Source organism: Polypterus senegalus, chromosome 15, assembly GCF_016835505.1.
Source record: "Polypterus senegalus isolate Bchr_013 chromosome 15, ASM1683550v1, whole genome shotgun sequence".
NCBI lineage: Eukaryota > Metazoa > Chordata > Cladistia > Polypteriformes > Polypteridae > Polypterus > Polypterus senegalus.
In genome coordinates this window covers 19970015-19993168 of record NC_053168.1, presented here as the reverse complement: position 1 = coordinate 19993168, position 23154 = coordinate 19970015, and the positions used below count along the sequence as shown (strand labels likewise).

The following is a 23154-nucleotide window of genomic DNA, read 5'->3' as shown; positions in this document are numbered from 1 at the left end:
ACCTTAATAAAAGGAAAAGAGTCTGCGTTTGTCTGTGTGTCAATCTGATTAACATGCCTCTCTCATTCCAAAAGATGGCGCCTCAAAAACATTTTCAGTAATAAAATGCATTGCATTTGTTACTCTAACAGATGGCGCATCACACACGTTAGCAAATCTCATACCAAATGGCATTGAACAGAGACATTGCATGGCGTAGGCTGAGGTCTACATTGATTACTTAGACAGGTAGCACAACTAGTATGCAATAAAATGATTGATTTTCAGATTCCTTCTGTTGTCATACATACACGCGTCAGAAACACGGAAGGCATGTTTTCTTATATTGCAACTGTTGAAGCTTCTTCAGTAAATTTTTATGCTTTTTTTTCTTCAGTGTTTCCCCCTGCCCCTTATGCCTCTATTGTGAATTTCCCCTTGGGATTAATAAAGTATCTATCTATCTATCTATCTATCTATCTATCTATCTATCTAAAGCGCCACTGAGATTGTGATATTTTTTTTTAAATTATAGAAAAAGCTTATCATTAGAGCACAATTTCACATGGAAATAGCTTTGAATTGAAAATTTCCAAGCTTGTCCTTTAACCATGCTCATAGCGGAACACTGGCTTGTTCCAACCATCTATCCATCCGTCCAACTGTTTATTTTTGTCTTCATTTTTTTTCCTGTTTAGGACTGTAGTTAGAGACTGGTTTTCAAATCCTATCTTTGCCAGTGGTGTGTATTCAGCATATTCTCCCAGTCTTTCCAATGGTTTTCTCCAGTTTTCTTCCAACATCCCGAAGACACACAGTTTAAGCTGACTGTGGACTCAGCTGGTTTAGTGTGAGTGACTGAGGGTATGCATGTGAGCGAACTTGTCCTGGCCAGAGTATATTCATGCCTTGTGTCTAGCACTGCCAGGACAGACCCTCATGCCCTGTGACTCTAACCTAGAGAGAGCACAGTCAAAAATGACTGAATGGAGGAAAGAAAGAATAATTGGAGCCAAATCTGGCTCAATTGGTTCAGTTGTTCCTGCCTTGTGCTAACGCATGCTGGGTAGGCTCCAAGATATCTGCAACCCCTGCTCAGGATAAACAGGTTGGGAGAATGGATGGATGCATAAATAGTAAATTCTCTAAGCCTAGATGGATCAGCTTCTAATCTACTGTCACTTCCTGATTTGGAACTGCTACTCCATAAAGGCTTCTGGTGCCCTCATTCCTGTCGTGGATGGGTTTCAAAAATGCATGGCTCGGTCTACTTCAAAACTGGCCAGGAACATTAACCCTATTACAAAATTAAATTGTATTAACAATTTCTGGAAATTTGTCACTGAGATTTTAGGTGAACATGATATGAAATAATGACTTGGTACCAATGTGTTGCAGGAGACTGGGTTCAAATTTTTGCTCGGGGCTTGCTGGGTGTTCATTTATCTCCCACATCTCAAAATGTACTGGAGACTCTAGTTGGGCTCGGTATAAGTGAACATTCTCTGCAATGACCTGTAGCAAAAAGCACCAGCTCCTTCCACCCCCAAAATTGGGACTAAATGGGTTCAGGAAATGGCAGAATTAATCGATGAATTTAAACAATGAGGTTTGCTATTTTGGCAGTGCATGTGCACCATATTGTGAACCATGTAGTCATGCATGTGCACCATATGCTCGCCTTCCAGGCTTACACAAGGTATGTGGTACCACCCTGGGATGAGAGGGGGCGCTGTTGCTAAATCGTCTCCTTTTTCTCTCACAGTGCTGTGAAATTGCCCCTTTTGGTCCAGCCGATATAAAAGGAAGACATCCCCGGAAAGTGGTGTCTCATTTGGACCTGAGAGTCTGACTGTCAGGAATGACTCCAGCAGTGTCCTACGCAGAAACACCAGTAGAGGGTGATAAGAGGCTTTTGTTTGTTAAGACCATTGTGCGCCTGTTAAGTTTGTTTTTTGTTTGGTATTAAATGGGATTGGCACAGGTGGCACTCACAATGCATATTCGCTCGCCACCCCTACAACCTATTTTTCCATTATAAAGCCAAACTGACATTTGTATAGATGATTTCTGCATTCTTAAGTTACAGTTTCAAAATTCAGACCTCCCCACCATTTTACAACCAATCCAGGGTTACGTTCTAAGGGGTGGAGCCTATCCTGCAAACTCTGGGCACAGAGCCACTGCAAAGCACACTGTAGCACACACCCAAACACATTACACTGGGCCAGCTGAAGGCTGCCACATTGTACATCCTTGGGATACAAGAATAAAACACACACACAGACAGACAGACAGACAGAGACATCTACTTTTGTGATTCAATACATTTATTGTAAACAATTTCTTCAGTTTCTATGTATTCTACAGAAACTGAAGACTAAGACTATATCTACACTACTACATTTTCATTTAAAAACAAAGACCTTAGACTTCATTTTTGCCTTTCGTCCACATTAGCCTGGCATATTTGACCCCCAAAAGTAGAGACTTTTGAAAATTTTCTTCAGAGCCATATATTTCCGAAAACGTCGTTTCAGCGGTGAAGTGCAGATGGGTAAAAACAGAGAGGTTTGAAATCACAGCCACTAAACTGCATTCTGATTGGTCTGTGCTTATTCCCTGGCCCTTCCATGATTTGATCCTGCTCATTAGGTTTTCTCAGCCACTTTTCACACCTTACACTCATGCATTACTCTCCATAACAATTCCACCTCATCATTTATCCCTACAAAATATTTTATCAATTTGCTTTTCGTATCCGCTATTGCTGTTCTCCTTGTGTAAATGCAAGCTGCAAATGAATCTCCAGGGTAGAGGACATTTCCTCTTTCAGTTTCCATCGATGCACGTATGCCCAGAGTTTGCAAACTGCAACATTATTTTCGATCATTTTAGCGCAAACAACTGTGAAAACTCCAATAGTGTGGACATAGTCTAAAAAACACCCTGGCTTATCACACTGTGGAGTGTCACACATTTATTTGCTGTGCATCTCTTAGTTAATGCTAATCAGGCCAAACAACATTTGCTACACCACTGCTGTTTACAGTAAGCAAATTTTCATCATATGGCCAGAGACAGTCAATCCATTAGGTCCATAAATATTTGGACAGAGACAACTTTTTTCTAATTTTGGTTCTGTACATTATCTCAATGAATTTTAAACGAAACAACTCAGATGGAGTTGAAGTGCAGACTTTCAGCTTTAATTCAGTGGGTTTAACAAAAAGCATTTTTTTTAACACAATCCCTTTATTTCAGGGGCTCAAAAGTAATTGGACAAATCAAATAACTGGAAATAAAATGTTCATTTCTAATACTTGTTTGAAAACCCTTTGCTGGCAATGACAGCCTGAAGTCTTGAACTCCTGGACATCACCAGATGCTGGGTTTCCTCCTTTTTAATGCTCTGCCAGGCCTTTACTGCAGCGGCTTTACTTTTAGTTGCTGTTTGTTTGTGGGCCTTTCTGTCCGAAGTTTAGTCTTCAACAAGTGAAATGCCTGCTCAATTGGGTTAAGATCAGGTGACTGACTTGGCCATTCAAGAATTTTCCACTTCTTTGCTTTAATAAACTCCTGGGCTGCTTTGGCTGTATGTTTTGGGTCATTGTCCATCTGTATCATGAAACGCCGCCCAATCAATTTGACTGCATTTAGCTGGATTTGAGCAGACAGTATGTCTCTGAACACCTCAGAATGTATTCGGCTGCTTCTGTCCTGTGTCACCTCATCAATAAACACTAGTGTCCCAGTGTCACTGGCAGCCATGCACGCCCAAGCCATCACACTGCCTGACTCCACCGTGTTTTGCAGATGATGTGGTATGCTTTGGATGATGAGCTGTTCCACGCCTTCTCCATACTCTTTTCTTGCCATCATTCTGGTAGAGGTTGATCTTGGTTTCATCTGTCCAAAAATGTTTTTCCAGAACTGTGCTGGCTTTTTAGATGTTCTTTAGCAAAGTCCAATCTAGCCTTTCTATTCTTGAGGCTTATGAGTGGCTTGCACCTTGCAGTGCACCCTCTGTATTTACTTTCATGCAGTCTTCTCTTTATGGTAGACTTGGATATCGACACGCCACCCCTGGAGAGTGTTGTTCACTTGGTTGGCTGTTATGAAGGAGCTTCTCTTCACCATGGAAATGATTCTGCGATCATCCACCACTGCTGTCTCCCATGAACGTCCAGGTCTTTTTGCGTTGCTGAGTTCACCAGTGCTTGCTTGCTTTCTTTCTCAGGATGTACCAAACTGTAGATTTTGCCACTCGTAATATTGTAGCAATTTCTCAGATGGGTTTTTTCTGTTTTCACAGCTTAAGGATGGCTTCTTTCACCTGCATGGAGAGCTCCTTTGACCGCATGTTGTCTGTTCACAGCAAAATCTTCCACATGCAAGCACCACACCTCAAATCAACTCCTGGCCTTTTATCTGCTTAATTGATAAGACACAACGACGGACTTGAACACACCTGCCCATGAAATAGCCTTTGAGTCAATTGTCCAATTACTTTTGAGCCCCTGAAATGAAGGGATTGTGTTAATAATGCTTTAGTTGCCTCACATTTTTATGTGATCTTTTTGTTCAACCCACTGAATTAAAGCTGAAAGTCTGCACTTTAACTGCATCTGAATTGTTTCATTTTAAAATTCATTGTAGTAATGTACAGAACCAAAATTAGAAAAAAGTTGTCTCTGTCCAAATATTTATGGACCTAACTGTAGGCAGCCAACATGGGCAGCATCATCTCAAAGGTGCCATTTTTGAAAGTTAAGGGTCGTATGCTCGGGGTATTGAGGGGGACACCCCCCGGGCACTGAAGTCTAATAATACTGACTATTGGACAACGAGGGACAACCTAAATTTAACCCGGCTATGGCTCCAAATAGGTTTCGATCGACACTCCATATGGAGGATTCAACCATGTTATAAACAGATATACAAGTTTTGAGTTTGCAGCAATTTCATCCATTTGGCTTGGTAAGATATTTCCTTAAAAGGCCGTGGCAAGTTCGTTTTTGAACCAAGTGGCCAATACCTTAGAATTATATTATGATTTGCTCAAAAGTCTTCTTCTTCTACTACATGACATTCTTAAATGGATGGGACAAAATTATTGGAACCCTTTATAAGAGGCTAGCAGACTCCGTGTCTTCAATCTTCATTCATTCAGTCACATTAAACAGAGGAAAGATCTCACTTGAGTGCTTTGTGACACATTAAACAAGAGAAACAGAAGTAAAAGACAAGCCATCTGGGGGGCAAGAAACATACTAACAGCCAAGCATAGTCAAGGAAAAGGCGACAAGACCACCCCCAAAGACCACTGTTGCTAAAATTATCAAGAAGTTTAAGGCTCGTGTTACTTTGGATGCCATCCCTGGATGTGGCTGTGTGAGGAAGACTGAACAAAGATTGAATAGAATGGTGGAGAAAGAACCAAGGAAAATTTCAAAACAGGTCCAAGCTGCCCTTCAAGCCTCAAGGTGCACAAATTTCAAGTCACACCATCTGTCACTGTCCAGATGAACACAGGCACTATGGTAGAAGACCACCAAAGACCCCAGTTCTAAGACAGAAACACAAATAAGCTATGGAGTTTGCTACTGTAAAATCAACGCTGGCAAACTACAGATTTCTGGGAGAAAGTCCTTTGCAGAGAGAACTTTTTGGTAAATCACACCATGTGTTCACAGTAAAACTAATAAAAAAATAAAAATAAATAAAATGAAACATTTAAAGAAATGAGCAACATCCCTATGATGAAGCATAGAGGAGATGTCTTGAGGTTACTTTGCTGCTGCCTTTTTGAATCCGTGAGGGACACAACAAAATCAGAAGAGCAAAAGGGCATTGTGGTGTGAAACATACAGCCCACTGTTAGAAAGCTGTGTGTGTCAGTCACAGGTCAAGGGTTGTACAGCTGAATAATGACATGAAAGTCCTAAAAAAAGCATCCAAAAATGGAGGAGAAGAAAACAATGGACCAGAGTTCCTATCTGAATCTAACTGCAAAACTATGGAAAAAGCTGAATGTCGCAGAACTTGGACACCCATCAGACCTGAAAGAACTGAAGAAGATTAGGCCAAAAGACCACTTGGGAAATGTAAAAATCTCATGCAGAGCTACAGAAAGTGCTTGATGGCAGTTATTATCTCCAAAGCCTCTGGTACAAGTTAAGGGCTGGAGCGCCACAAGCTTTAGCACTTATTAGTGGCTGCTATTCCTACAAGTATACTACATGGAAGAGCTGGTGGGAGGGGTCTTTCATGGAATTTTTGTGCAGTTGAAAGGCCGGTGACAATGGTGGTTCCCCTGTGGAGTTATCATATATTTAGGAAGGTGGTGCTCATGGAATTCCCCAGTGGAGTTGTCGCACAGTTGAAGACCTTTGGTCCATCATGGACTTTTCGCACGAGTTGTCCATACATGTCAGAATGCAGAACAAGAGGAAGGGCAGGCGGGCTCCTGATGATCAGGTGCTGGATTCCGGAGATCATTTTTGTCCATGCCATTTTTATTTGTTTAATTATGTCAAACTATAGGTTCAGTCATAGATCAAGAGCAAATTTTCTGTTCTATGAAATGTGAAATTAAAATTGCGGATACCAAATACTTTTGACAGTTTCAGTTTAGTTTAACATTAGAAAAGTTGTGATGAGAACAAGGTAGCCAGCCCGACAAGCTTGTCCATCCTGTTAATCGAGATTATCCAAAAAAACATCAAGTCAAGGTCCTGAAAGCCCTACTTTCTAACACACAACTTGTTAATTCATTCCATGTCTATAGTTCTTTGGTTGAAGAAAAACTTTCTAACAATTGTACAAAATCTGCCCTTAGCAAGTTTCCAAACATGCCCTGATGTTCTTGTTGCAGAATTTATTTTAAAGGAACAACTGGGATTCAACGTGTTATATAATTTTACATAACCTCTCAGTCACAACTTGTACACCACATAGTGTGCTATATAGCAAACATTCATTTAGCTTTCTTGATCGCTTCTGTACGCTGCCTGAATGTAGATAATGATGAGTCTACTATGTCTCTTATATGCTTCTCATAAGGTGAAATGAAAGGGTACTCATTTTGTCAGCCATGTTAGTTCTTAAGTAATTAACTCAATGTAAATAGGTAATTACAGTTTTTCTTTCTGTTGTTCTCATGTATTATTTAATGTTTTGGTTTTTTTTGTCCTCCAAATTAAAAATTAAAAAAGTAACCGATTTTCCTTACAGAATGATTTATTAAGTCCTGAAAAAAAAGATTATATGCTTGCAACATTTCGGATTTTACAATAGCTTAACCAAAAAGAAAACACAGACTACTGTCTCTAGTTGACCGTTGCCTAAATATACTATTTGTTGCATGTTGTTCACCTCTCGTCCCAGTACGGTACGACTTACCCATAGCAACAATTATGGACTCCCCGTAAGTCAGTTATCTTTTTTAAATTTTTCATATGTGATTCCTATTTATACAGTTCCTATATAAACCAGCATCCAACCGGATGTTGCCGTTCATTGTGATCACGTGCTAATTTAGAATAAGAAGCCAGTTGTTTGAGGACTACGGTCCTTGGCCTTTTATTTCTTCAAGAACTTTTGTTCAGTTAAAAAGGGATTTCGCCTTGGCACCCCAATACCCAGACACTTTCCATTCTTTTACTTTACGACACGTACATTAGACTATCATTTTTTTTCTATTTTTCTTTCCTTTTCACTATTTTGAATACCTTTTTCTATTTACCTATTTGTTTTGTATTTGTAATTGATTTTTCACAATGTTTGAGATATACTGTATCTTTGGATTATTTTTCTGTTTTTTTTTTTACATATAATCATTAAACTATATCTTGACAGTTTTAATATAAGACTTGCATAATTTGATGGTTTTAGTAAATATGCTTTTCTCCATTATGTTATTACTCTTATGATTGTATTGCATATTCTATTGATTATTTCTTATCTGTCAGTATTATGCGGCTCCAATAAATCTTAACTATTGTCCTGCCTGTCTAGCTTTCCTTGAGCTCTCTTAACAGGCTCTGACATGCATTCTGATTAAAGGATAAGTTTTGTATTTTTAAAGTTGAAATTATTTCTTCATAAAAATGTTATATAGGCAATTGTGTTCTAAAGTTAAGCATTTTCTATACATTTAAATAAATATCTTGCCCACACTGGCACTTTACACTGGCAGCTACAGGGTTTTGGGCATGACCGGAAAATAAAAGCCTAAAAACTTACATCCAAGACAGTTGTCGAGTACTGTGCTTATAAATTTAATTTCTGAACAATAAATAAATAAGTAACAACACCAATAGTATGAAGTTTAGCAATTTAAAAGTAGACCAGTGTGCTGCGTTTGTCTTCTTTCACAATAACCTTTCACACCCCTGGGGTGTGGTTTCTTTTCATAAGACCAAATCACAGTAAACTTTTCATGCCATGTGGTTGGTTTTGTTTTGATTTACTGGCATATTTATGTGAGAACTCAGATACAAGAAAAATACTACCAATCACATGAGATAAAACCATTATTTCTAGATCCTTTACATTGTCACAAACATGCATCAGAAACACAGAAAGCATGTTTTCTAACATCCAAACTTTTGTCATTTCACCCAAGTTTTTAAGCTTTTGTTTTCCAGTGGTGTCCCATTCCCCATTAGTCTCCACTGCAAAGCAACAGTGAGGGCAATATACTTTTAAAAAATTATAGAAAACACTTAACCTTATAACACACTTTTATGAGGCAGATGCATATATACCCTGTTTGTGAAGAAATAACTTCAACTTGAATAATATAAGTATTAATTAATAAACTGTACTTCTTTTATTTTACTGGATACACAATGCTTTCGATATATTTCAATAATATATATATATGTGTGTGTGTGTGTATTGCAATTTGTTTTTACCATTTTATAGTATAGTATATTTAGTGTATTCTGCACATCACTATGTATTCTATATTCTAAATGATGTTGCATGTGAGAGCTTGAAGAATGTCTAAATGGTCCCACTGAGTTAAGAACACTGATCACAGTGCAGGGGTGAAGTCAATTGCTAGCCAGCACTTTTCTCTTCAATGCAGAACAAAGGACAAATCCTAGGAAGGACCATAACATCACTTCAGTCCTGGGACAAGTTAAACAGCCATACTGTCCTTTTGGACTAAGCTCACTTATGAGAACAGAACTCTGTGGTGCGAAGCTTTATACCAAGGAACCTACAAGGACTGGAGATGTGGTATTATTGTGATTTCATGCATTATACCCTTTATGGTATTCTGTCTGTTTAATTTTGGAGAATTACAACTGTTTTATTCTGTAGATTTTTATATTTGAATTTTACTCTGTTGGGATGCTTTTCCACTTGAATTGAGTCTGTAATGTTTCAGTTTCCCTTTGAGATGAAGAAAGTCGTTATCAATCATGCTAAAGTAAACTAGAAGTACATGTCCAAAATAGGCAGAGCTGGGGCTGAGGCCGAAACAAAGATGACAAAGGCCAGTTTAACTTCGAGCAAACCTGGTTACAGTTCAATCCAAGTCTACAGAGAGAGGGCTATTATGCACTGTACAATTTTTAAACTTTATTAATCTACTTCTTGCACAGAATGAGTAAAAGTGCATTCTTGTAGTGTACCTTTTAACGTTTTGCCTTATATTTTGTAAATAAAAGATATTTTTCTTAATGATGTATAAAGAGTTTCAGGATGAGTGACCAAACACATGGCGGCGCAGTTAGGACACCCAGGTTTGAATGTTCTGCCCGTGTCTGCGTGGGTTTCCTCCCACAGTCCAAAGACATGCAGGTTAGGTGCACTGGCGATTCTAAATTGTCCCTGGTGTGTGCCCCCTGCGGTGGGCTGGGGTTTGTTTCCTGCCTTGCGTCCTGTGTTGGCCGGGATTGGCTCCAGCAGATCCCTGTGACCCTGTAGTTAGGATATAGTGGGTTGGATAATGGATGGATGGATGACTAAATACACATTTTTTTCTCAATGAATCAATAAACAGTGTTACGCAAAATCAGATATTTGTTTGTCCTGGTTACCAGACACTTTAGAAGTTTCAAACTGCTAATTTTTGGCCTTGAAATCAGCTTGCAGGGAATGGTACACACACAAGAAAATGCAGAAAGAGAATACCATGCAGGTGCTGGCTGACGGGCATGTAGTTAACAGAGGAATTCCATTGCATAATTTTAGGTATCCACTTAAAAAAGAAAAAGAAATCAGTAAGCAAAACTGGTACGTGCAAATTAAAAAAAAAGGGGAGCAAGTGTTTTCGCAAGAAATAATATACTTTTAACTAACCAATCTTCTCACATTTCTCCATTATCTGTAATACATTTTGAATAGTCAGAGATAGGTATGTAGTGTGATATGTCATCTTCATACACAGAAACCATTTGTTCTGATTTTTCCTTCTGAATCCTCTTAATGACTTTTGTATTATAAAGGCAAACAGAGAGTTGTTCATTAGTAATGGTAATCAGTAAAGGAGGGAGAGGGCGTTCTTGTTGTATACCACAGCTTGAAGCAAAAAAAAAAAAAGTTTATATTGTATAAAAAGAGAGGCTTGTAGCAAGTACTCCCATTAGGTTACAACAAAATCCTTGGAGCGGAGGATAATGAGCTTAATATTATATTAAAGAGGTAGAGGAGATCAAACAAAGAATGTCTAACCTTGATTATTCCCTTATGGTCATGTAAAACAATGCAGGTTTATCAAGTAGTGTTGCTAGGGCATCGTCGTCAGTGTTTAGAAGAGATGGGAGTGTAAAAAATTGACAGTTTAAGATTTTTTTTTTTTAACAAAACAATGTTTTTGGTAGTGTCTCAGTCCTCAGAAGTTCATAAAAAACAATAGCAGAAGTGGTCACGGTTTTAAGTACATGATTAAGCTGGTTATCCATCTGGGTCTGGAGATTTTTCACTCTGCACAGATTTTATACCACCAGTGATTAAAGAAAGAAAGAATGGAATTAAAGAAAGCTTTAATGGTAGGTCAAACGTAACTGCAGACTGATCTTGAAATAACAGTTGCAAAATAATACATAAACGCAATGTTACTTTCTTTTTGTTTAACACGTTTTGATCCATCTGTGATAATAATTTTGGTAATAAAATAACTATCCTTGTATACATAGTAAAAATGATGGTTTAAATCACAGTTGTTCTATTAAAAGACACCCTCTGCACTGTTAACCATTTTAAATTAAGGTTAGTGGTACTGGTATTTCATCAAACCTCAAAATGAGGCCAGTGAATTGTAACATTCTCCTTGTGTTTTGTTTCCACCTGCATGTGTAGGAAGATATGATTTGGTCTCTTAGATGTTACTTTGTAGATTCCAACAGAGACAAGCACATGAAATACTGCATATGAAGTGGATTGGTCTCAATAAAAGTCATTACATAAGCACAAATATTAAGTAATTTCAACAAAATATTAAAGTTTTATGAAAAGATTAGGTTTCACGTGCTAATTTCATGATAAGTAGACCAGAGATTACAATGGCTCCAGGTCTAGCATAATGCTAATGATATATTTGTGAGTATCGGCAAAAAGAGAGGGGAAAATGACTTAGTTATGGAAAAAAATATGTATGCTTAATACTGTACATGTTTAACTTAACTCCTATTGTTTATAGTGCGTGCCAAAATAAACATTGTTTCTTGGAGAACGGTGATTACAAAATTCCTGATGCAATGAGCTTCAGTGGAGATCTGCTTGAACAAAAGAAAACCATATCAAAATGTTCATAAGTAAAATACCAGATTACTTGGACCGCAACAGTCAACTTTTAGGTATCCAGTCGAATGTTCACAACATCCCAAACATGTATTTTGGCTAAAATATGGTGAAACCACTGGCAGAAAATGGTCTTGTGCACGAGACAGAAACATGTTCAAAGAATCTTGAGCTTTTTAATTGAAAACCTGCATCTCCCCTCATTTGTTGGTCATTAAGCCACAAAACCAATACTAAGTTTTTCAATCTTCTTAGGTGTGTAGTAATGCAGATACTCTCCATCTACTAATGTTTTCTCTTATTTTTCTTCAGCTATTACACAGTAATTGTATAACTCTCTTAGATCACGCTGTGCAATGGAGATATCATGTCAAGCACCGTGTCCACTATAAATGAGCTTTTACTAGGCACGAATCCTAATTAATATGCATGCGTGGTACAAATCAGGCAGATCACAGTTTCTAGCATCAAGTTAGTGTTCAGTTGAGTACTAAAATGTGCAAATCAAGTGACCTTAGTGACTTTGAATTTGGGACAATATTTTCCGTTAGGCATGTCAGTTTTAGCATTTCACACAAAACCATTTCAAGGGTTTACTGAGAATGATGAGAAAACCAAAAAACTTCCAGTTAGAGGAGTTACTATAGGCTGGGGTGGGGTGGTGTATAGGGGTCGAACAGCTGGTAGAAGAGAGGGGTCCACTTAGATTGATGAGAATCATACATTAGATGAACCGCAGCAAGGCAAATGCCAGTGAAGTGGCAAGTGTCAACTCACTGCACCATGTTGGGTGCCAATGTTCTCCGTGAAAAACAAGAAAGTGCATCTCTAGTGGGCACAGAAACTTCAAAACTTGAGGAGTGGAAGAAAGTTGCTTGGTCAGGCAAATCCGGGTTTCTTTTGCATCATGGTAATGAAAAGATCAGAATTTGGAGCAACCAATGTGAATCCAAGGAGCCATTTTGTTTGATGGCTGTAGCATGATGGTGTGTTGAATATTTTCCTGGCACAAATTAGGGCTCAGATAGTCACTGATGTACATCTAAACCTCAAGGTGTATTAGAACATCACTGCTGACCAGGTTCAATTCTTCCTGACTGCAGTTTATGCACACTTGGATGGGCACTTCCAGAATGTTAATGGAACATGTTACAAAGAATATGTCCTCACTCAGATTTTTTTTTTTTAACATAAGTAAGTTTTCAGTGCTTTCGCAGTCCCCAGATCTTTAATCATATCGATCAATGTTAGGATGAGGTAGAAAGGGCTGGCTGTAGATTGTTTAATTTTTTAGCAACAGCACAAAACATTCATTTCCAAGTTGGTATTCAACATCTTGTAGAATCCACGTTCAAACAAATTCCTGCTGCTCTGACGGCTAATGGAGATGCAACAAGCGACTGAATAAATGTAAATAATATACCGACAACTAGGTATATGTCAATTGATGTCTACGGTAATAGTGTGCAATCTTAGTCCTGAGTTTCAGCAGTCCTTTCATCTTTGGGATGTGAATTCATAAATAAAAACATCATTCATAAATGTAAAGAGATGTGATTTCTTCTTTGGTTCCAGGCATTAATTATACCATTGTGATCTTAAACACATTTAAAGGGCATGAGCCTTAGCAGGTCAGTATCTGATATCACAAAAAAATCGAACTTTTATCAAAATTTAACTGAGGTGAAATCAAGATTTCTAGAATAGGAATTAAGCTTTCACACAGGGTTAATTTAGAATTACTAATTATCCTTGACATCTGTGTGTTCTGAGAGAATAAACCACACAGACAATACCCATCTGGGAGGCAGTGTGGTGTAATGGTTAAAACTTTAAACACTGAGGCTGTGGGTTCAAATCCCGCTACTGTGGGACCTGCCTGTGCTCCAATTGGAAAAACCAAAAGAAATGGAACCAATTGTTTCATAAGTGTTGTAAGTCACCTTGAACATAAGTAAATGTGATATATGACCTACTGCCTGTGCAGTGTGACAAAATATACAGGGTGGTCCAGATCTTATTACCCAGATCCCAAGCGTCTAGATGACTTTGATTTATGTGCGGACAATTCCAGTTCTGTGCAAAGACGATTCATCATATCGTTAGTTCGCAAACTTCTCGATGGTGGAGGATTTTTTGGGTGATTTTCTATGTAATAAACTTAAGATATAGCGCAATGAAAATTGCATAATTAGATCTGGAACACCCAATAGAAAAGCTCTTAATCTAGCATCAGTAATATTAATTTTTAACTCAAAGCAGAGAGTTCACTGAAACTGCAAAGAATTAAGGTCCATGTAGCGATCAACCAACCAGTATAATCCTATTAAATATCTTGGTATCCTGGCAAATTTAAACTCAAGACAAGAATCAACTACACCACAGCAAGAAACCCACCGTATTAAAATTTTGAATTGGCAAGTAACCTCACACACACCCACACATATATATATGACTGCAAAAGGGAGAAAACCTTCGATGTAACACAAGGTATAGAAATAGGTGACAAGCAAGAATTGATAAACTTGAAACACAACGTAGGAGTATATCAATTAAGCATTCAGGCTCATTTATAAGAATTTAAGCTAGGCCTTTCTGCCAATAATTATGACTCTCACCACTACCTTCTCTATAAGCTCCTTCGATACAAAAAATTCTCGACTCTACAGCCTCTTCAGATAGAATGGGTGAATACTGTAATAAATCTCTCAGTATGAGCAGTTTCTATATTGATAAAGGATACCCTTCTCATAGTGTGGACTAGGTCTTTAAGTCATAAGTAGACCTGCTAACATTCACTCTAATGGGAACTCTAACAATGAAACCTGCATTCTGCATTTCCTCCCATTTCAACATAACAATCTTTCTCCACCACAGGTCATTAAACAAAATGTCCCCATTTTACAAACTGATCCTTCCACAACAGCCATTTGTCCCCATCTCTCCTTCCATTGATGACCTAAAACAGGCAAACTTGTCGTCCACACCTCACTTCACAGAGAAAGGCAGCAGTCCTCAAGAGGCAATATGAACTGTAGCAGAAGCCACTGTCTTGCTTACAAAAAATGTCACCAACAACTCCCTTATGTCTGGTCCTTCTGGTACATTCAACGGGTCTCTTGCCAGTCTAAAAATCTTACTTTCCTACAAAAATGCCATAGTGTCCAGCCATTTATATAAGTGAAACAGGGAGACGGCTTGCAAAGTGTTTCACGGAGCATACTTGATCCTTTGAAATTAAAGACTATATTGTAAATCACTTCACATCCTTGATCTTAGCCACACTTACATTTCTGTTTATGTTCTTTCACAGGGTTTTAAAGCCACTTTTCAAAAGAGAACAGAAGAAGCAATGCTCATTCTCAGCTCAAGATCATATATTCCTCCAGGTCCTAATGGTCTAACTTTTTAATCTCTCCCTTCATCTTCTGTAATAACACCTTTTTCTCATCTGCCCAGGCTTTGTTTGTTCCTTCCTTCCCCTTCATTATATGTATCCTGCTGTTTCCTTTTCAGACTTTTTTTGAAGAATTTATGAAGCAAAAACAATACAGTCTTTCCTTTTCATTATTGAATTAACCTTTTTTTTCCCTTTGCCATGAACTATGGCTGGCATAGATATAAAATAAGACCTACGTGATTCTGATGTGTGTGATGACTGGGCCAGTTTGACAAGAACTTCAGTGATAACAGCCTAACATGCCAGTGTTACACATGGAACAGAATCAATACAGGTGTGCAGCTAAGAGTCCTGAATTGTGATGTCCATGTGTCAAAGTGAGACACATGACTATGCACATATGCAGCTATCATGGATCTTTACTTTTGTACATCATAGTGTAATGAAATAACACTTTGGGCACTGCAAAAATACATCTATTACTTATTTACTGTTAGGTAAACAAGACCTTAATAAAGGCTTCTAAGTGTTCATTAACACAAAGCCTCAATGAAGTTGATATTTACCTCTGTACAGTGTGACATTTGATATGCTAGTAACATTAATCATAAATATGAAGTATCCACAAGTCTTGTACTGAAGTATGCAATATCAAGCTCAAGCCACCTCTGATCATTCCAAAGTGAAGTTATTTTAGTAGGTCATACTGCACAGATGAGTAACCACTTAACTGATGCTTTATAAGTGAACACCAAAAGAACCCTTTAAGGTCTTGTTAAATAAAAGTAAATGTATATTCAACGCATTTTTGCAATACCTAAACTAAAGTGTTACCAGTGTAATAAAGTGCCAGGCAGCCACTGTCCTCATGTATACACACACCAACACTCACTCAAAACAAGTCAATCAGTAATTGCCAATTATTTTAACATATCATTATAATGGCTTCTCTAAACACCTACACACCAATAACGACATGGCAAATACATAAAAGTCTCACATGGTTGCTGACTGGACTAAGGAACAACTCTAACCACAGCACTACTGTGCCACTACAACTCCAAATTGCTTTAGTGCTATTTTTAATCATGATGTGATGCACTGTGGTTACAAAAAGGTATGTTAAAAACCTCCACGCTGCTGTCTCCAATTATCACATTGCACTCCGAAAAATAACTACTAATACTGGCATTTCTCATTTGCGGTGAATACAGTAGTGTTAATTAAGCTCAAAGTCACGGGTTTGGCAAGCACTGGAGAAATATGGTAAGGTTTGATGAATAATTCTTCAATATATGATCCACAAATGTTAGGTTTCTTAGGTTTTAGTTTGAAATGTGAAAAAAGTTCTGGTGGTTCCATCATGATTTGCATAAGGTGCCCTCAGAAATATTTATATTTCATTATTTTTTTCATACTTGATTATGTTACAGCCTTATCTTAACATCACCTGAATTAATTTTCTCCCTCATCAAGCAGCACTAAATACCCAAGAATGACAAAGCAAAAACTGGATTTTAGAATTTGTTACAAATTTATTACAAATACCAAAGTGAAATCCCACAGTGACACAAGTATTTAGACCATTTGCTAGAACACTTGAAATCTGGCTCGAGTGCACTGCATTCTATTGATCGTTTCCCTCTTGGGGTTAGTTCAATTGATTGTACATGATTATTTAAGATAGGTGCATGCCTTAACTGAAGTCCCACAGTTGAGTAAAAACCACGCCATGAAGTTGAAGGAGTTGTCTGTACAGCTTAGAGTAATGATTGTGTTGAGGCATAGATCTGGGATAGGCTACAAAAAAATTTTTGCTTTCAAGGTTCCAAAGAGTGCAGTGGCATCCAATATTCATAACTGGAAAAATTCTGAAACCACCACAACTCTTCCTACAGCTGTTCTCCCAGCCAAACTGAGCAAATGGGGGAGAAGGACTTTAATATGGGTGGTGAACAAGAACACGATGGCTATCCAGAGAACTTGTGTGGAGAAAGGGGAAACTACTGAAGACAACCATCACCAGAACACTCCACTGATCAGGGCGTTATGGCAGACAGAAGCTTCTCCTCAGTAAAAGACACATGAAAAGCCCACTTGGGAGTTTGTTAAAAGGCATCTAAATGACTCTCAGACTGAGAAACAAGATTGTCTGGTCTGCTGAAAGCACAATGGAATTATCTGGTCTCAACTTCAAGCATCACTTATCCAGAAGAAACCATAATTTTCATCATCTGTGCAATCACATTCTAATGGTGAGGCATGGTGGTGGCAGTATCATGCTGTGGGGTTGGGGACTGGATGACCAATCAAAGTCGAGGACAACTAAACTGGGCAAAGCACCCAGATATCCTTAATGAAAACCTGATCCAGGGCACTCTGGACTTCAGACTGGGTTGAAGATTCAATTTCCAACATGTCAATGACCCTAAGTACAAAGCAGATATAACAGAGGAGTAACTTAGGGACAACTCGGAATATTCTTGAGTGGCTTATCCAGAGCCCAGACTTGAACCCAAATGAAGATCTAGAGGGACCCCAAAATAGCCATCCACCATCCAAGCTAATAATGGCAGAAAATTCATAACCAAATCCAAGTGTGCGAAGCTTGTCACGTCATACCCAAGAAAACCCCAGGCTGTAATCATTGCCAAAGAGGCTTTGAGCACTGACTAAAGGATCTGAAAACTTGTGTCCGTGTGATATTTCAGTTTTTAAGTATTGATTAATTTGCAAAAAAATCTAAAATCCTGATTTTGCTTTGTAATACTGGTTTATTGAGTGTTGCTGGATGAAGGGAAAAAATAAATGTAAACAATTTTAGCATAAGGCTGCAAGATAAGAAAATGTGAAGGGGTGAGAATACTTTCTGTATACACTGTATACCCATTTCCTTAGAAAGACAACTTTATTGCTTATTTTTGCTTAATGATTTTGAGCGTCCTAAAATTTGAATCCCATTGAGCAACATTTCTTCTCTGCACTCTAGAAGTAATTTCTTCCCGGTGTCAATGGTTCACTTCACAGAATGATGCGATACAGGACAATGAAATGATTCATGTGCTATGAGCTACTTAGTTAACAGATCTGGACTTAAAATATTCCTTGAATAATAGTGGAATATTTGAAACAATGATTCACATCTCTGTTAACGAGACAGAAGTTGACCTTCCTGAGGATGAAAGATGCAATCCTAAGTGCAATTCCAAATGATACAGTGATGTGTTCAATTTCCTGCCACTATTTGCAGTACAGTAAACACAGAGGACTAAAAATGTGCAACTCACATGTCCATATTCATTTGAGTTGGCTTCAACTAGACTAACAACAGAGCACTACACTGTGTGTGTTTGAACTACCCAATACCTAGCGCAAACATGTTGTATCACATTAGTTTCTATCCATTGCAGTTACCGCATAATTTTCACACTGCTTTTACTTTTTGATTTACTCCGCTAAGAAAGAAGCTACTAGATATTCATTGTAATTGTTGAGTGTAGGCTAAAAAAAAAAAAAATTCTCAGTCATGGGTACCATGCTACAGGTCAAGCTATGAGGTCAAATAATATACCACTTAAGAGGTACTTTTGGCTATTTACATAATTTGACGCAAAAATCACTTAGATAGTGAAAAAGCACAGAAAAGAAAAACTACAATTACATGCACATACTAAAAGAAAAAAAAAATCTGTAAAATAAAAACAATGAACCCAACTAACATGTCTCACAAATACCACACCAGAAAATACTGTTTTGATTTTTATTTATTTGTTAGTATTTTTTTACAAGGTGGCTTGAATAGAAGATGAAGACAACTGAAGACATGTCCTCGTGTCCACCTGTAACAAAAGCTCGAGAGTAAACAGTTAATATCAATTTAAACTCTTAAGATATTAACAATTATGTACTTACCGATAAGTGTGCACAAACTTGAAGACATATTCTTTAACTATTAATTACATCCATTAATCAATCTATTCAGAGATTAAAACTGTAATCAAAATACATTAGCAGGATATACTAAATAAGTTTTATAGTCTCAAGACATTCCACACAAGCAAAACTAAACACATGAAGCAAGGTGAATACTTGAAATGGCATCTACATCCGTTTTTGAAATCTATAATTCACAGAGCTTCTGAGTTTGTAGTATTAAACAGGAAGCACTATTAAATTGATAATTATTGGTTTGACTTTCCATAGTACTATGCACGATATAAATTTAAAAAATCTACCACTGTTATCTCAAGGTAAAGAGGAATTTATACAAATTATCTTATTCTTTAAAGACTTTTATAGTCCAAGTGTTCTAATATATAGTACATTAGGCAATTTATATAAACACTGTATTACAATATGAACACAAAGCAAATAAAAGCTCCCAATAACCAACACAGTGGACAAAATAGCTGAATGTCAATTCAGAAGGTCTGAGGTTTGGGATAGTTTTGTTTTAAACTTTTTTTTAATTAATCATTTTAGGTTTCACACAAAAATAAAATCAGGTTTTAAAAATGATGCACAACTATTATTTAAATGACATTTTGACAGAGATTACATAAGATTATCTGCTCAATGAAGATGCTAGTAATGAAACCTAGCAAATTAACTGAATTAAACAGTCTTCTAAAATCATTTATGTCCCACTATAAATATTGGGCCTTCTAGTAATTGTCTATCTCATGAATGTGTGCAACAGCCAACATGAAGTTTCTTAGGTTCCTGTGGTTTACAGATGTTATTGGTCCACAGCAATTGTCCCTGTGCATTACTAGATAAAAAAACAAAAACTTTTGAATCTGAAACAATGAATAAGTTATATTTGAAGTACAGTCACTTTTAGACAAGATGAGGCATTAGGACAAATTAGTTAACAGCAAATCAAACGGAAATGTATAAAATGGTTATTTCTCATGTTATTATTGGGAAAAAAAGTATAAAATTCACAATAGGAAACATACTAATTAAGTAATGTTATGGCATAATGCTCTATTATAAATAAGATTCAAGGAAATTCTACATGTGGGAGGGCAAAGCCAGCTACTGCTAAGTGTGAACATTAAGCAATTCATGGTGCATGTACGGATACAGCATAAAGCGCTTGGTGAATCACAATCTGATAATGGGTAAGCAAAGCACTTGCTAACAATGAAGATGCACAGCATGGTGCATTTCTGCTTTCCATTTCTAAACAGAAGAAATGCAGCATTGAGAAATGCATCATTAATACTCTATACAGGATAGTATAAGGAATTTTGGCCAAAGTAATAATTAATGACAGGCATTTGCTAATGTTGTCTTAATTAAGCATGCTACCCCTTCCATTGCTACCCTTTAAGACAGTTCAGTTCTTTGAATGATAACATTAGGTTAAATCACTAAACTACTGTATTTAAAAAAAAAAAACAATTTGTGGGTCAGCTAGCATAGTTTTTAGTTAAATTAATAAAACTACTCAAACAAATTAAAGGAACACTTTGAAAACACATCAGATCTCAATGGGGAAAAAAATATCATGCTGGATATCTCTACTGATATGGACTGTGTAATGTGTTAAGAATGAAAGGATGTCACATCGTTTGATGGAATTGAAAATTATCAACCTACAGAGGACTGAATTCAAAGACACCCCAAAAATCAAAGTGAAGAATTAATGCGGCAGGCAAGTCCATTTTGACAAAATTTCATTGCAGCAACTCCAAATCATACTCAGTAGTTTGTATGGCCCCCACATGCTTGTATGCATGCCTGACAACGTCATGGTGGGGTTGAGGCATGCTCCTAATGGAGAAGATGGATGGTGTCCTGGGGGATCTCCCCCCTGTTCTGGACCAGGGCATCACTGAGCTCATGGACAGTGTGAGGTGCAACCTGGCAGTGTCGGATGGACCGAAACAATGTCTCAAAGGTGTTCTATTGGATTTAGGTCAGGCGAGCGTGGGGGCCAATCAATGGTATCAATTCCTTCATCCTCCAGGAACTACCTGCATGCTCTCGTCACATGAGGCCAGGCATTGTTGTGTACCAGGAGGAACCCAGGACCCACTGCACCAGCACAGGGTCTGATAATGGGTCCAAGGATTTCATCCCGATACCTAATGGCAGTCAAGGTACCGTTGCCTAGCCTGTAGAGGTCTGTGAGTCTCTCCATGGATATGCCTCCACAGACCATCACTGACCCACCACCAAACTGGTCATGCTGAACGATGTTACAGGCAGCATAACGTTCTCCACGGCTTCTCCAGACCCTTTTACATCTATCACTTGTGCTCAGGGTGAACCTGCTCTCATCTGTGTAAAGCACAGGGCGCCAGTGGTGGACCTGCCAAATCTGGTATTCTATGGCAAATGCTAATCGAGCTCCACGGTGCCGGGAAGTGAGCACAGAGCCCAATTGGAGGACGTCGAGCCCTCAGGTTACCCTCAAGAAGTCTGTTTCTGATTGTTTGGTCAGAGACATTCACACCAGATGCCTGGTGGAGGTCATTTTGTAAGGCTCTAGCAGTGCTCATCCTGTTCCTCCTTGCCCAAAGGAGCAGACACTGGTCCTGCTGATGGATTAAGGACCTTCTATGGCCCTGTCCAGCTCTCCGAGTGTAACTGGCTGTCTCCTGGAATCTCCTCCATGCCCTTGAGACTGTGCTGGGAGACACAGCAAACCTTCTGGCAATGGGAGACAAGTATTGATGTGCCATCCTGGAGAAGTTGGACGGCCTGTGCAACCTCTGTAGGGTCTAGGTATCACCTCATGCTACCAGTAGTAACATTGACCGTAGCCAACTGAAAAACTAGTGAAAAAACAGATGAGGAGGGAAAAAATGTCATGGGCCTCCACCTGTTAAACCATTCCTGTTTTGTGGGTTGTCTCATTGTTGCCCCTCTAGTGCACCTGTTGCTACTTTCATAAACACCAAAGCAGCTGAAATTGATTAACAGCCACTCTGCTACTTAATTGACCAGATCAGTAGCCCACACGTTTCATTGACTTGATGCTATACTGATTAATAAGAGTTCCTTTATTTTTTTTGAGCAGTATATATACACCCCATGAAATGTTTCTTTTTCTATCTTCATTTAACAGTATCTTTAGATAACAGTGCTGTAATCAAGACAATGTAAATTTGTTGCTGCAATAATTAATCCAATGAAAAATGAACAAGTATTTAATTTCTGTCTTTGGAAAAAGTTAAGTCTTCCCTTGGCTCTAATAGCTTGTACTGTTCCCTCATATAGGCATTTCCTATAATTGTTGGTCAGTCTCTGACATCGACTAGGATGACATTTTTCAATTTTCCTTATTGCAAATTTCTTTCAGCTGAACAATGTTTGAGGGGTGTCTTGCGTGTGCAGATTATTTCAGATCTTCACCCCATCAGCATCTCAATGGGATTCAGGTTTTGACCTGGTCATTCCAAAGCCCTCCATTTCTTTCTTTTCAAGCATTCCATTGGCTGATTTACTGATATGCTTGATATGGTTATTGTTATTGTGATGTTACAGGGTACATTTTCAGCTGTGCATAAATCTCCTGACAGAAAGATTTACATACACCTCAAACCTTCACCTGGTACAATTAAAACTTCATAGTGAAATTTGATGGTGACCTGTCCTGATGCAGCAAAGCGGCCTCAAACCATAATATTTCCACAGTTTACAGTTATCAATGTCTTCTGGTCAAATACTGTCTTTTTTTTTTTTTTACCAAACATGCCTTCTGGTACTGTGTCCAAATAACTTTTTAGTCTTGCTCTCATGATTTGTCTGGAAAGCAATTCCTCTTGGCATACCTCATATGTAGATACAATTTGTGCAGCCTATTAATAGTAGACTCATGCACTTTGACATCAAAAATGGCAAGAACTACCTGTAGATGTGATAAAATTCTGGGATTCTTACAGACTTCTTTCAGCAACCTGCATTCTGCTTTAGGGCAGGCCTTTATGAAGGCCTCAAGGAGCTCTTTCGATCTAGACATGGTGATAACACACTTCCAACAACAAACAGGAACGCAAACT

The 23154-nt window shown here is 38.1% G+C and overlaps 1 protein-coding gene across 4 annotated transcripts in view; it reads right to left on the bottom strand.

Annotated features, from left to right (window-relative positions):
- LOC120515382 (regulation of nuclear pre-mRNA domain-containing protein 1A-like) overlaps positions 1 to 23154 on the bottom strand; it is a 66966-nt gene that overhangs the window by 4535 nt on the left and 39277 nt on the right. Inside the window, exon 7 of one of the 4 annotated variants that reach the window (XM_039736320.1) lies at positions 18886 to 18978. The exons of 2 other annotated variants lie outside the window; for them this stretch is intronic. In XM_039736320.1, coding sequence (XP_039592254.1) covers positions 18922 to 18978 — 57 coding nt within the window. In that variant the 3' untranslated portion in view covers positions 18886 to 18921. Of the gene's footprint in view, positions 1 to 18885; positions 18979 to 19813; positions 19911 to 23154 lie in introns of those variants that run through there. One more of the 4 variants, XM_039736321.1, reaches the window with a different exon arrangement.